This window comes from Hetaerina americana, unplaced genomic scaffold (genome assembly GCF_022747635.1).
Source record: "Hetaerina americana unplaced genomic scaffold, ioHetAmer1.1.p SCAF_5, whole genome shotgun sequence".
NCBI lineage: Eukaryota > Metazoa > Arthropoda > Insecta > Odonata > Calopterygidae > Hetaerina > Hetaerina americana.
This window is the reverse complement of record NW_027287095.1, coordinates 61,162,201-61,177,381: the sequence shown is the minus strand read 5'-3', so window position 1 is coordinate 61,177,381 and position 15,181 is coordinate 61,162,201. Positions and strand designations below refer to the sequence as shown.

At 36.4% G+C, this 15,181-nt stretch overlaps 1 protein-coding gene across 1 annotated transcript in view; it reads right to left on the bottom strand.

The window, feature by feature from the left end:
* The window catches only part of LOC139694083 (zinc metalloproteinase nas-4-like), a 30,935-nt gene extending 18,489 nt beyond the window's left edge, over positions 1 to 12,446 (bottom strand). Inside the window, exons 1-2 of the mRNA XM_071592508.1 lie at positions 12,278 to 12,446; positions 7,814 to 7,984 (exon numbers count right to left, since the gene is read on the bottom strand). Coding sequence (XP_071448609.1) covers positions 7,814 to 7,984; positions 12,278 to 12,446 — 340 coding nt within the window. The remainder of the gene's footprint in view (positions 1 to 7,813; positions 7,985 to 12,277) is intronic.
* Positions 12,447 to 15,181: the final 2,735 nt, after the last annotated feature.

The window sequence follows — 15,181 nt, the reverse complement described above, 5'->3', positions numbered from 1 at the left end:
GGCAACGCTGCCGCACCCGCCCTACAGCCCGGACTTGGCACCACCGGACTTCTTTCTGTTCCCGAAGATAAAGAGGAGTTTGAAAGGAACGCGATACGGGACTTTGGACGCCGTCAAAGAGGCCGTGACGACGTGTCTTCGAGAGGTTCCCGATGATGCCTTCGCGGGAGCGTTCCAGGAATGGGAACGCCGCTGGAACAAGTGTATCGACTCACAAGGGTCCTATTTTGAGGAATATTAGCTTAAGATATGTAAAAGTGTAATAAATATTTTTTCCTGAGCTCACTACACTTATTTTCCGGACGAACCCTGTAAATGTTCGAAATATCTTACTCAGAAGGTGGAAATACTTTTTTTTACAAGAAGCTGTCGGCGGTAAAAGTGATACGTTTTACACATTGAAATGCGAGCTAATGCTAATGTGAACTACATGATACCTGTATTTGCGTAAAGCGTGCATTCCGAAAGTAATGCAATTGAATTTCCCTCGCCGCTCCTATTGGTCGGAAAAGGATCGAACCACTAAGCTTTGGCGCGAAACCGGTCTCAGTGCTCTCCAAACTGTGGAAGCGGCAGAACGTCAGTTATTATAAACCTCTGCGCGCCGACCGTGTCACGAAAAAAATGGAATCGACGACCGAGCAACGTTACGCGATAACTAAGTTGTGCTAAACTGGAAAAATCTTTTGAGGAAACCAACAAAATGATTCGTGCGGCTTACAGGGACTCTTCTCTATTCTACTCACAAATTTCGAAGTAGTTAAAGGCCTATACGGAGGGCCGGGAAAAGGTTCGCGACGAAAAACACTCGGGCCGGCCGACAACCACCAAAACCGACAACTACAGGTATGTGGCTCAAGTTTGACAATTGTTGGACTCAGACCGTCGATTGAGTATCAGGATGGTTACCAATGAACTGAAATCGTCGTCTACTGTGGTGTTTCGCATTGCCACTGAAGATTTAGCGATGAGGAAAATGTGCGTCAGGCGCGTGCCCAAGGTGTTTTCAGACGACCAAAAGACAAACCGAGCGGAAATTACAAGTGAAATTTTGCATTACATTGAAAATGAACCTGATTATTTGGACCACGGCATCACTGGTGATGAAACCTGGGTTTTTGAATACGACCCTGAAGCAAAACGCCAAAACACTGAGTGGCACACTGACCTATCCCTGAAGCCCAAAAAGGCAGGAATGAAAAAATAAAAAGTGAAAACAATGCTCATTGTCTTTTTAGACGGTAAAGGAGTGGTCCATTCGGAGTTTGTTCCTCATGGACAGACAGTTAACGCTGCCTACTACATGGATGCGCTGGAAAGGCACCGAAAAAGGGTCATCAGGACAAGAAAACACATCTCCGCTACCTGGCAACTCCATCACGATAACACGCCTAGCCAAAACGCGCTACAAGTCCGCGAGTTCCTGGCCAAACACCAGGTGGCAACGTTGCCTCCCCTTTAGTCCTGACTCCCGCCCCAGCAGACTTGCAGCACTGAAAGGAACCCGTTTTTCGTCCATAGAAAAGATCCAATCAGCCGTGACGAAGACCTCAAGAGAGATCACCGAAGACGCCTTCCAGGGCGCGAAACGGTCATGGCAGAGTCGCTGGAAAAATGTGTTGAAGACTAAGTACTTTGAATAATTTTAAGTGTAAGTGTGAATCTGTTCAATAAATTACTTTTTAAAAAATAATGCAATGCTTTCAGAATGAACCCCGTACATCAAACGTTCACGATTTATTCAGGCATAATAAACTCGAGAGGATAGATATCAAAACACTATTTTCAATATTTTAATCCAATGTATTCACTCTATCAAAGTATGTAGTGCATTCCCAAAGATGGTCGCATTTACAAATGAAAATTTCAAATACTTGGGATCCATGAGGAAGCAATTACTGAAAATGCATTTTTGCGAGTTGGTGAGTATAAAAATATTTCTCAGCTGTCCATACATCTTAAGTTCATTAACAAATAGATCAAAATAATACACCTGAAAATAACATTGTACCTCAAATTTTCTCCCCGTGGGCGCCCAAAATACACATAAACGCAGTCATGATATATATTTAGCAGAAGTTCATTAAATTCTTGTGCCAGAAAGACAAAATTTTCTGCAGAAGTGAGACAAAATTTCTAATCGCAATGCTATCTCCGAGCATTTAATGCTTCGGCTATGGGTCCCTGTACGTCGCGCGATTTACCCCTTTTGCAGCTCAGGTCTAAGTGATTAAGATGTCGAAAGTTGAAACACCGCCGGAAAAAGTAGGGTATCTCAAACAACGTGGCCGTAGGAAATTATATAAAGAACTGAGCTTTTGACCCTCCTATTCCCAAGGCTTTATGTCCGATAATTCAGGAAGAAATTTACATAGATATTTCTAAATACAAACACTGAAGGAAACCTCTTTTAGAAGCTGGTCGTAAAAATTAAGCAGCATAGTCCACACCAGTTTCACTCGGGACATTATTAATTAGGGCAAGTTCAGGAAAATCAGTGAAGGGGAATACGAAGGAAACTAAAATATAATACAAAATTGCTTATAATAATATATTTCATTCGCTTTTCGAGAATGAAAAATTTTTCGTTTAATCAAAAGCATACAATTGATGCAATGCGTGATAATCAATGGCTTTTGTGATCGACATTTTTCCCGGGTCTGGATCACATAATTATTTATCACACTATGCTCACAGGCGTGCATCAAATTTCCTGGGAAATTGTATCTTGCTGTGTTTTGAGTGCAGTATCTACTCATACTTAAACCAGAATAATGGAACATAAGAAGTGGGCATGGTGGTTGATGAAACGACCCCCTATGACAGTCGACGATTGTCCGGAATGTTATCGCTCTAATTACAGTCTTCGACTCCATAAATAGTCCATGAAGACAACATGCTGAACCAGCGAGTGCGCTACCTCAATTACCCCAAAACCGAAAAATGTACGGCGCTTATCTACTTCAAGACTAATTTCTTAATTTAAGTTTTCTCCAAGAAAACTAATGAATTTTTTATGAATTATTCATATGTTGATATGTTAGTTAAAAGTCAGCGCACTTGTATTATATCTTTACACTTTACTTTTCTTTTTATTTCGTCGTTTTACGAACAACTACGGAATTATGGTCACAATGCGGGGCTACGTCTAGCCGCTTGGATATGGAAAGCCAACTAACATATAGTCCCTTCCCCTTAAGACTGATAACCTGTTAAATACAGCACAAATACATCCAAAATGCCACTACATAAACTCCACAAGCTCACATAAAAGTAATAGAATTACCATTGTAGCAACCATAGTGAACTGAAATATAACTTGAATAGTTAAACAGTAATTTTACTCAGGAATGCGAATACAAATTCAAATGACGTTATTCTATTTTGAGGCTTTGCTTGGGAAGGAAGTCTTTTTAGGTAGCATTTGTGGAAAACCTTGACAAATTTACATAAATACTATCAAGCCCGAATCAACCACAACAATTCACCATACTCTCTCATGGCACAAGGAGGATACCGAAGAGTGATAAATCATCTTTTTTAATCAAAATGTCTCTCAAGCATAGTTCTTTTATCTTCTGTTACAACCTATCTAGAAATTGACAAAGAAGTGTCTCCCTATATCTGATTGGCTGTGAGAGAATGTCAAAGTCTCCTCGATCACATGAGAATTATTCGAACATACAATGGTCCACTGCCGTGACGTTTTAAAAAATGAAAACTCCCGGAGGCTCCAATCCGCACGTCCAGCACTTTCTGGCTGCATTCCCATTACGAAAAAATATCTCTCGCAAACTTCTTTGGAAAAGATGGGCTAGAGTAATGATGTCGTGTTTGGAGAGATCCTTAAATGATGGAGAGACTGATGATCTCAATATGGCCTCGACAAACTCCTTTTTTCGAATTTGGAATAGCAATAAAATATCTGAAGAGGAGGGTGTAGGGAGAGGTGAACTGCACCCGTCCCTCCACTCCTGGTTACATGGTTATTCATATCACATGGTTCTGTCACGCTAAACCAAGGTTAAAGTCAATAAATATGATATATTATATAATCCCTGGGAGAATTTAGTGAAAGGTTTACATGCATTCCAATTTTTGAACAAAGCGCAAGACTTTCATAAGTATCCGTGATTAGTTCAATAGTTTCAGCCTCAACTTTGTGGAAGTTCATTTTAATAAATGAAAAAGAAACACTTTGTTCCAATCCACCACTTTATTACAGGTACGACTAGTTTCGACGCTACGGCGTCATCCTCAGGTACCTAGGTATCGTCATCCTTAGGTACCTGAGGATGACGCCGTAGCGTCGAAACTAGTCGTACCTGTAATAAAGTGGTGGATTGGAACAAAGTGTTTCTTTTTCATTTATTAGTATCCGTGATACTTACTTTGCCTTGAACCTCAAGACGTCCTACCACTTCCCTTTTGAAACCGCCGACTGCCTACTGTAACACGAAATAACAGAAAATGCTTCGTGCGCAGCGAAATTCGAAATTCTCCAATGGATCACTATAACGGTCAATTTTAACGAGCAAAACTTATTGCCCGGCATTCAACCTTCGAGTTCCGAAATTGTAGCGACCATCCGTTATCTGAAAAGTCGCACTTTCTCTGCTGAGATGAAGACACTTAGTAGTGGATTCCAACGTAATAAGGAAGCAGCGTTTCTATTTTTGTTTGCATGAGTATACCAGGCCTCACAAAAGACAATTAAATATACAAATATTTTTGCAACACATTGGGAATTAACCAGTTTCAAGCGACTAGCTTTCTCCATCATGCACCAAATTTATACACCTGGCAGTTATAAAGCACTGCAGTAGCATATTGATTAAATTAATATAAAATATTTTGTTTCCGTGAAGATATCCGTCATTTTCCTAAATTTGTTGTCGCCTTCGGAAATCACTCTGCACTTACTTTTCGTGAGTGCTACGCGGCAGTCCACGAACGTCATTTGTTCGTGGCAATTTGCATTAGGCCGAGGGAACGTTATCCTTTGAAAACTTTTGAAAATAAATAAAAATAAAATCATCCTTGAAGTACAGTGAATGGGTTTCAGAGCTTGATTCAAATGATTCTGAGGTCTTAGGGATCTAAAGACAACGTTAATATGTTTTACCAGACGCAGGGTCTTCCAGGTCCGCGAAGCCAGCACAACACCTTTATGCGGAAGAATCGAACCATATGGAGACACTCAAACATGTCATGCTCCTTCTTGTAATAGGCACATAATAATTTATAATCTAAGATCATGGGAAACTGCCCATTTTGCGCAACGTAGAACTAATCCGTTTGTTCTGTTCATGCTTCGTTCTGTGCGAATATTCATTGCTGGAAATTTATCTCAAGGAGTAAAGTTTTATGGAACTTTCAGACGAAAAAATGCTAAATTTTTCAGTTTATTCTCTCCAGAAATAAAGACAAATGACTGGAAAAAAACGAGATGTGCCTATGATTTTCGATTTTTCCTTGTCGTCTGCTCATAAAAATTTTATAGTTTTTTTTTTTGAGTACCTCAAAAATATTTTCGAAAACGCTGAGTCGAAGTTTCCCACTTTTATTCCAAAGAGTAGAAAGTACTTTTTTGGAATTTAAAAGAAAAAATGCAATGAACCGTGGTGGCTAGCCATAAAACACTATCTCCTCCAATAAAAAAAAGGTTTGATGTTTTGGAAAAGGCAATAAGATGGCACCTATTAATTCACTTTGAATTTTTTTCAAAAATGTGTGTTTAATGACACATACTGCACATATAATTTATACAATATTGCAATATGCATATCTTTTGGATTAGAACCACTTTGAGCAACTGAAAAAATAAGTTCTGAAAGAGCAACTTTCAAGTCTAAAATAAATCTGTAAAAATTGCTTAGATATCCTAAGTTTAGGTATACCCAGTGCAAAGATTTGGTGATGCCCAAGGTATAATTATGAGTTTCTGAACTTACTCAATAAATATTGCTTAAATGATATTTTTCAAAAAGCTTAGAAAATTACTTTAAAAAGCGATCACCATCCTACTATCCACAGGTCAACAGCTGAGAGTCTACCTCAAACCCCTAGTAAGGGGTTGGGGTACACTAACCCAAGCCCCTAGCAGTCCTGAGGATGTCTTATCTCAAAACATTGTCATTTGTGTAGAATTTAACCTGATGGATATTCCCTGCAAAGATCACCATAATCATGACAGTTTACATTGAGTGTGCTGACTTATAAAGGGATTGAAATTGGATGGAGGGTAGTTGGTTGGTTACAGAAGAGGCGGAAGGAGAGAAGATAGGAGAGAAGGAAGGATATAGGGAGAGGGACAGAAAATGGAGCATAGGGGACTACAACAGTAGTTTTGTGGTTCAGGCATTCTACATAGCTGATGAGGGAGGAGTGTGGGATGAAGAGGGAGGTGCATAATATTTCATTTACAATAGTAGTCTTCTTAGCCATATGTTTTTAAAATTCAAATTGGCCCAATACATGCAATATGGGTTGTTTGTTTTGAATGTGAAGAATCTATGGATGGAAACTTCGGATGTTTGTGTTCTCACTCAGGTGCTTTGCATAGGATGTGGGATCCTTCTTCCTGATTCACGCTTTGTATTCTTTCACGTTGCCCTAGAATTCCCTCCCCATTTGACCAATAAACATGGGTGGACATTTGCTGCACTTGAGTTTGTAAGCACCACCATTTACCCATTTTTATACCACCTTTTAAAAGGCAGATGAGTTTGTTCAGGGTGGATTTGTTGTATAAGATTATTTTTAACCGTGGTAGTTGCCTTTTTAATCTCAGTGGAATGCTGTTTAAACTCTGTTTTGTAGAGCTCCTTCCATATAAATAGAAAACAATAAGAATGACTGAACAAAATTAACCAAATATCCATCAAGAATCAACATTTGGAAAAGCTAATGAAAAATTTTGCCAAGAGAAATCCTGCATTATGAGGAGGGTAATATAAACTGCGCCTCTTTCGGGGGTTTTCTTTCTGTGGGTGAATAGCCGAACCACCAATTTGAATACAAAACCTTTAATTTAAAAATAAAAGTTCTCAAGGTTTATTATGTACATATACTGCAAAAATAATCCAGTGGATGTCAGAGACATGGGAGGAAGAAGATATGCTACTTTATACGCACCACTTAAGTGGGTGAAAATTCAGTATGTGATTAAACACTCTCTTTCAACCAGTGAGGCCATAGACGTTATCCCCCATACTTACATACTTAACTCAACCCATGGTTTGAAAGTCACATTACAAATATATTAAATTCCTTATTTAAAGGAAACACTAAAAATCATCACAAGTTCAAAATCATTCCAAGTTGATGAGGGAGCTGATGAAAAAACCTACATATTTCCAATAATACACTTTTTATAAGGGGAATGTTGAAATAACAGTTTAAAATCTCTGTGAGCATAATGCTTTTCAAGCTACTGGACAATTTGTAGTGAAATAGTGTGCAGTATAAAAAAGAAATTGAAGTAGTTAGTATTCCTTGTGAAAAATGCATAAAAAATCCATTTTTACAGAATATTCACAGATGTCCCCAAGTTTTTCAAATATTTTCAATTTTCTTAGTTAAGAGATACACTTTAGAATACAAAATTTATCCCCTTAAGCGGATTTGGAGGCTCAAACACCATTTCAAAAATTGGGGTTGCTTTGAGGCATTGTAACTCTTAAAAATTGTACAAATGAGATTCTACTTCATTCCTAAGTATGAAATATAGCATAGATTTCCTTTATGGTTAAGACTACCTTACATACTAACTCCAGAAGCAGAATATGAATGCTTGAATGCCTTGACTCACCAAAAGAGCCACTAATGGTGTATGGAATAGTTGCACCTTCCCATCTGTAAGTCTCATGTTTCATTCCATTCCTTCCAAGGCTCTGTGGATGTAGAATGTCTCCTTCCACATAGGTCCCCAATTCCTCTGGAAGACTCACACTGTCTGCTGTCCATTCACTTACTTTGCGCCCTAGGAAAAGAAGTTTTCACACCACATTGCTCAAGGTTATTCAGAGGACCGAAGAAGAATAAATGCAAAAATGAAACTTGTAGGCATAAGCATTAAAAGGAGCAGATGGCTGAGATTTTGATTCAAATAAGAAAGAAAATACTGACTTCATAATCCATATATAGCTTACTGTATTGTGCAATTGTCAAGAGTAGGTAGCACAATGAACACTAGCATAACTAGGGGGGGCACTCTAGCCTTGCTGGGCAACTTCTTCAATCTATTGCTGTTGTTCAGGAAATGTGATAAATTACCCAAAATGGAATTCTCGGGGAGAGGGGAGGGTGCAAACTCACGGAGCAATTCGCACAGCACAAACTCTAGTTATTCCCAATGGAATCAGTTCTTCAAAGAAGGATGTGCAAGGTATTTGACTTGTAGTGCAAGATGGGAATTTGTTGACAGCGGATTGGTAAGACATGGGGAGAAAACATAAATACATTTATTTGCTTATGGGGATATTTATCCTTGGAATCACTAAAGACAATGAAGTTCTCCACAAGCCAAGAAGATTAAGGAGGGAAATTTTAATATTAGAAGGTTATTGGTGCCAGTATATAAAAAGAAGTAGTAACAAGTGTAGTAAATATAGTTCAGGTAAGTGATAGAATAACTTTATTAAAGGTATAAGCTGAACCAACAAACAAGGACAATATTCAGGTCTACATACTAATAAGTAATCAAAGGGAGGAAGACAGACAAGTTATGTGATCACTCAGAGGAAATAATGGCATGCCCCTGTGAGGAAACATTTAAAAGTGATGGGGAATCAGAAAGCATGGTGGGCGAAGGGAAATATAGGAGTGAGGTGGAGAAATACAGTTTAGGATGGAGAGGATGGTAAATGATTACTTTGGGGATTATTAAGTGTAGTTCAAGAAGGTGAGTGCTACATGTGAAACCATACCATTAATGGAAAGCATGACAGAGTAAAATCAGTAAGTATTTGTTTGCTTCATGGATTTTGAGACGGCATTCAGCAGAGTAAATTAGCAAGAATTAATTAATATATTGTATGAGATAGAAGTACATCAGAGGGATAGGTGACTATCTACAATCATTACATTTCTCAGATTGCTCAAGTGCATGTGGCAAATGGAGAGTCAGAACAGGTGGTGCTAAGTAGGAGAGTAAGACAGGGATGCCCAGTATCATTTGTTCTTCTCAATATAAATGCAGAGGTTATGGTAATGCAGACATGGTAAGGGCTGGAGGCTGAAAGAAGGGATGAATTCTAAAAATCGTATTTGCCGATGACCAAACTTTAGTTAGCCAACCAGCCTGAGGGTTAGAACTGTTGCTGAGTTGTGATAGATATTTGATGAAAATTAATACAAATAAAACAAGTTTATGATGTTATCAACAAGAAGGAAGGCTAAGCTAAAATTGGAGATCAAAACTAAAGCAGGTGGAGAAGTTTATATAAATTGGAAGTGTTTTGAAACAAGATGGTAAAAGTAGCAGGGATATCAGAAGAAGAATTGTGAGGCAAAGATGCATTCACAAAGAGGGAATTGATGACAAGAATATTGAACAAAGATACCAAGAAAAGACTAATTAAAACTTTTGGAGCATGGTTTTATCAGGCAAGGATTCAAGCACAGTCATTGGATCAGGATGGAAAGGAGGATAGGAGGCATTGAAGTGCAGGCATGGAGCATGGAAATCATAAAATGGATGGAAAGGAACACAAATCAAGAAGTTCTGAGCAGTGTAAGAAAGAAGAAAGTATTGTAGTGATAAATCCAAATATGACGCGTAAGGTGCAATTGAAGAGTCAATGAACTGATTTTTATGTCATAAAACCAACTTAAAATTGCATATTGTTTTACATCAATCAAGCAGCCATGATTAAAATTAGCAACAGGGCATTTAAAAAATTAACCTTTTTAGACTGGAAATTGTATACATTAAATTACAAAATAATAAAGACAACATAATTTTACTAGGCTGATGGATTCTTTCGTCTCCAGTTTTAACATCTTGGTGCCTAATAACTGTCTATAGATTATATTAATATATATGACATGATAAATTAATATTCATTAATAAAAAATTTAAATAATAAATGCCAGCCTAATTATAGTGTAAGAATGGGTTCTCCAAGCCTGATACTACTTTCAAGATGACACTCATAAAGCTGCATCATAGCAAAAACCTACCACAACATATATAAGTACTATTAATTAAGTATTTTTCCAGGAGGAAATAACAACATCATAAATGTAGGCCTGTCCAAAGTAAAGACTTTCTTTCTTCCCAATACCAGTCAATTTTTTCAGGTTTCTTTTTGTATTCATTACATTAGTATTCCAAGATAGTTGTAGACAACATAATTGCTGCATCTACAAGTATTCTCCAAATTAATCAAAATAAAGATAAAAAAGTGTAAGAAAAGGAGCAGAAATAATCACCAGAGAAGTGCCTCAAATTTACAAATAATGAGTTCCCCATTTGAAATGAAAAGAAATTTACTTGTGCAGTTATAATTTTTAAAATCTGGCATTTAATGTTTATAAAGGTGACGAAGTAGTAAAAAATATAATTAATAAAGGAAATGAAAGGACCATAAACCAGTTTCATTTTTGTTTTAAGTAGTTCTTCCTTGGATTTTTTTGAGAAATTAAAAGTTTTCAGCCATGAATGTCAATCATTACAGCAATTTAAGGGAATTGTATTTCATTAAGACCATACACATTCACCTCATAGAAAAACACCAGGATAACATATGTATGTAAATCTTTACAAAGCATTACATTGTAATGTTATCATATAATTTTAATTTAGTTTTATTCACTTGTGTATTTTTTACGGATATTTATGTTTCATAAAAACCTAGCAATTTCACTTTCTAAGTCTTAGATTTAAAATATCATGCTATTATTTTGCATACAATGACTCTAATATTTTGATTATTATTATTTTACAATCATATCAAAAAATTCAATTGTGAAAAAGAATAATGTTACCCCTGATAACAAATCTTTGACATGGTGGAGTTGGCAGATTTTGCAGCTAGATACCGCATCTATCTATTACTATTCACTATTATTATTCCATTACCATCACAGTAATCAACTTAAAGGCTTGTGAGATTAGTGAGAGTAGAGGTTACTGCACACTAGTTGAAAGGAGAGCGCACCTAAAATTAAACCCTATAAGGAATTATAAATTCACACACATGGGTAACTGGACTAATTCTTTTACCTTTGGCTTCCCTTGAAGAATTGTAATTGAATATTATGCATGTTGATCTCAACATATTTGTGGATCTTCAATGTAACAGTTGACTAGAAAAGACAGAAGTTTCACAAGCAATCCTGCCAACACCTTAAGGTCAACTAATCTGCCTTCATCCTGAACAATTAAGCTGTTGCCTATTCAATCAAGTGATTATAGGAGAACCCAGAATATGCAGAGATCAACAGATCAACATATTGGTAACATGCACACAAAAATCACGTGGCTTACATCAAGCTGGAGGCATGCAAAGTTAACAAATAATTCAATCTTAGTCCTGTAGTCAGTGGGTAATCCAACACTACCCATTAGGCAAACATGCCCTATTATTATTTATCCAATGAAATTAGCCATGTGCTGCATTAGGTGAAAGTGAACCATTTTGATGTTATTTTCAAGCAACAGCAGAAATATTGCCCAAAAATTATAGGTACTGTGTTTCATCATGAGTAAAACTACCATTTTACACACTACAATTAATAAACTATATATTTCATGTATGATTATGAAAAGAATGCGAAGAATGGCTATGAAAATTTAAATGATTTTAAATTAGCAATTACTTGCTGCTGCTGGATGAGGACTATTTAAACATATTAAACATTTTTAATGCAGCAATTCATACAAGAGGATCATATGTAGATGCTTAATTCAAATGATACTTCTGCTGATAGTCAAGCCTGCGATAAGCAAAATAGTACATGCAATTGTTTAAATATTTTTATAACCAATGCAGAGATTATAATTAATTGTATCTCTTAAGAAGGCACAGGAAAAACGCAAAAGCGTCATAGGCGATTTGAAAGATAAAATGAAAGAAAGCCAATAGTCTATTCACAATTTCACTAATTGGGCATATTTTCCTTTCATTCACAGACTGTCAAGACATATCCACAAAATACCAACACAGTCCTCACATTCAAAGTAAGGTTCCACATCCACTAACACAGGATATGCTGGTAACACAATAAGTGGCCTAAATAAATGACAATAGGAAAAAATGTAGATACATACCAGCTTCTGTACTAGGCCTTCCAAAGAGTTTATCTCCAAAACTGAAAAGGTTAATAATGTCACCAGGAATATCCTGAGGAATGATATTGGTATCTTCGGATGCATTTTCAAGGGGAAAAGCACTTCCTAAAGGGTGCAAGAGGACGAGAACACTGATGAGCCATACCATTAGAACATTTTGGCTAATGCATGATAGTTTTCTGTAATATTCTTCCATTGTTTTATGACCGGTTTTGTAGTCCTGGTGTACACCCCCTCCGAGTTTCAAATAAATAATGAGATATTTTCCTATAATATCCAATATATATAGGGTGTTTGTTTACGCTAGCAATCTACTATTAAGTTTTTGGGGCCAACATTGATTACACTTACGGCGATCTTACAGAAAACTTAAAAGAGTAACCTTTGATAACAAGAAAGCAATTTTTTTTTAATGTGACATTTATAGGTGCTATGGGGGTCAACGAACGATTCTTTGGAGGTTGTTATTCCAAAGGGGTCTGATTTTTCCGGAGGTACATCTATGTTCTCCTATTCCTGAGAGTGAGAAATTAAACCGTCTGCATCAAAGGCAGGGAGTTACTCAATAAAAATAATGCCATCCGTCACTATATTTACGAAATAATTTTCATTTCTTCCTCGAAAACAAGAAAAACTAGTTTCATTATCCACCATAAACCTGAAACCGTAAACATGTTATCACTCGTTCATTCCTAGCTCGAGATTATTTTCTCAATTTCTAAGAATGATTATTACCTTAGAATGCTTCACAAATCCAAAATGTTCGAAACGCATTCGAAGAGGGAATTCTCTAATTTTAACTGTAGAAACTTTAAAATGTAGAAATTAATAAATTTTACTCAACTCTATTCAAGATCCTCACTCGATACGTTCAACACTTTCAATTTGCCTCTAAGGGAGTTTGCGCCATCGGCGCAAGTCACTTGTATATCCGCCAATCATGTCTCTTCTAAATACGCGACCATTTGAACTGTTTTTAAAAACGATTTTCACAAGGAAAACAGTTTAAAATACCTTGTTTGCAATAAATCTGGATTTCTTCGATTATTTTCAGTAATTTTATGATAACTAAAAACCAATATATATTTCCCTAATATTATAAATATTACACCAGTGAAAGGTCATAATGGCGCACCGAAATAAATTGTGGCATTTCAAGATAGTAGAATGGCATTCTAAAGTGAATCCAAGGACGTAAGGTATCACCTTTATTATAATAATAACCTTTAAAGTAATTTGAAAGGGTTAGGGTTAATGAGAAACAAGGACTGCCTTTCTATCGTACAATCGTTTTTAAGTATGACCATTTCGTCGAGTCCTTAAGTCGGCGGTGGCAAGCAATTTAAAGCAAGTGCACCTAATGATTAAAATAAATAATTATAATAACGGATGAAAGATAATCACTAATGCACCGGTTTGAGTGCTCAGGTTCTCAAATTTTCCGTTGCTTCCATTCCTGACACCATTCGAATGCTAACGATAGTGAACTATGCCACTGATCCAGTTCCTTTTTGAGTCAAGATGTGGGACTTAAGCTAGCGCATTATCATAAGGTCTTATCTCTTGCGGAAATGAGCGTGAAGGGTGAGAAAGTTGACAGCCAATCACAGAAATTTCACTGGAAAAAGTTGCGTGTCAGTATAGTAAGGTCTGTAAAAAAATCTCGTCCAAGCTTTGCTACTGATCTCGGAAAAATCTAGGTCAGAGTAGAATAATATTATGTAAACAATTTTCTGGGAGAAGGCGGCCGTAAAACAGCCTTTTCTAAGAAATATTATCACCTTGCTGTGATTTCCCTCTGCTTTTTGAAAACAAAGTGTTTCCGGAATTACCAGTCGAATTCCTAAAGAATGAGTGATACCTTGAGGAACAATTATCTATCCATATACGAAATGCCACCTTACAAAACTTTCCCTGCATTGCCATAGGCAAGACATTTGGGAAGAGAAATACGTTTATTGGTTTGCTACTGTGATGTTTTGATTCCAGAACCCCATTTTCTATATTCAAATGCAATAATGTATACTATTTTTGAAAGTTTTTCCATAATTAATATTTGATATCTCTGAAAACCAAAATTGTTTTACGCCTATTAGTCTGGCTCCAAAATGATAATAATAGGATTATTACATATCTTGAGCGGAATTAAGCAATGGAAGTGGAACATTATTCATCATTCCCTTCGATATTTGAATCTTTAACATAGGTAGTAAAAAATAATTTAAAAAATTGTTTGTTTTTTAATAAATTTAGAATACTAATGAAAATATAGTTATTTGCAAACTGCTATTGGACATAGAAATATGTGAATTCACTTAAATTAAAACAAAGCCTAAAATTGTATTAAAAATCCAGGTTTAAAAGGGACAGACACTTTCATGATCAACATTGTCTTCCATGGGAGTATATAAGTATGGAAAATCTTAAGTAAACTCACCGATTGGTGTAATGTATGACTCAAGGACATAGGTTATTATGAAGATCCCTTGCCATTTTCTGGCCAGGGATTTTCATTGTTACTTTGCAACAAAGAGTTCTGTACTCAGTTCAAACGTTTTTCAATATTCAGTGTTTACCCTCAAATTACATCAATCCTAAACTTTGCATTCATTACAAAACCAAGTTGATCGAATATTAATTTTTTAAATGAACCTTAATCATATTAATGGACATTTGTTATTAAAACACTAGAGCAACATCATGAAAGACACCTTTCCTCATCAATTGGAAAGTTAGCATTGCTCTATACTGTACATAATGACTAATGTTCATTATGTTAGACCAATAAACATTTATCATTGGATCAGTTCAAAGAGTTAATTTTCCACCTTAGGGCATTTTGATTCACACACAAAGGTGCTTCTTTAAGATTTGTCCAAAAAT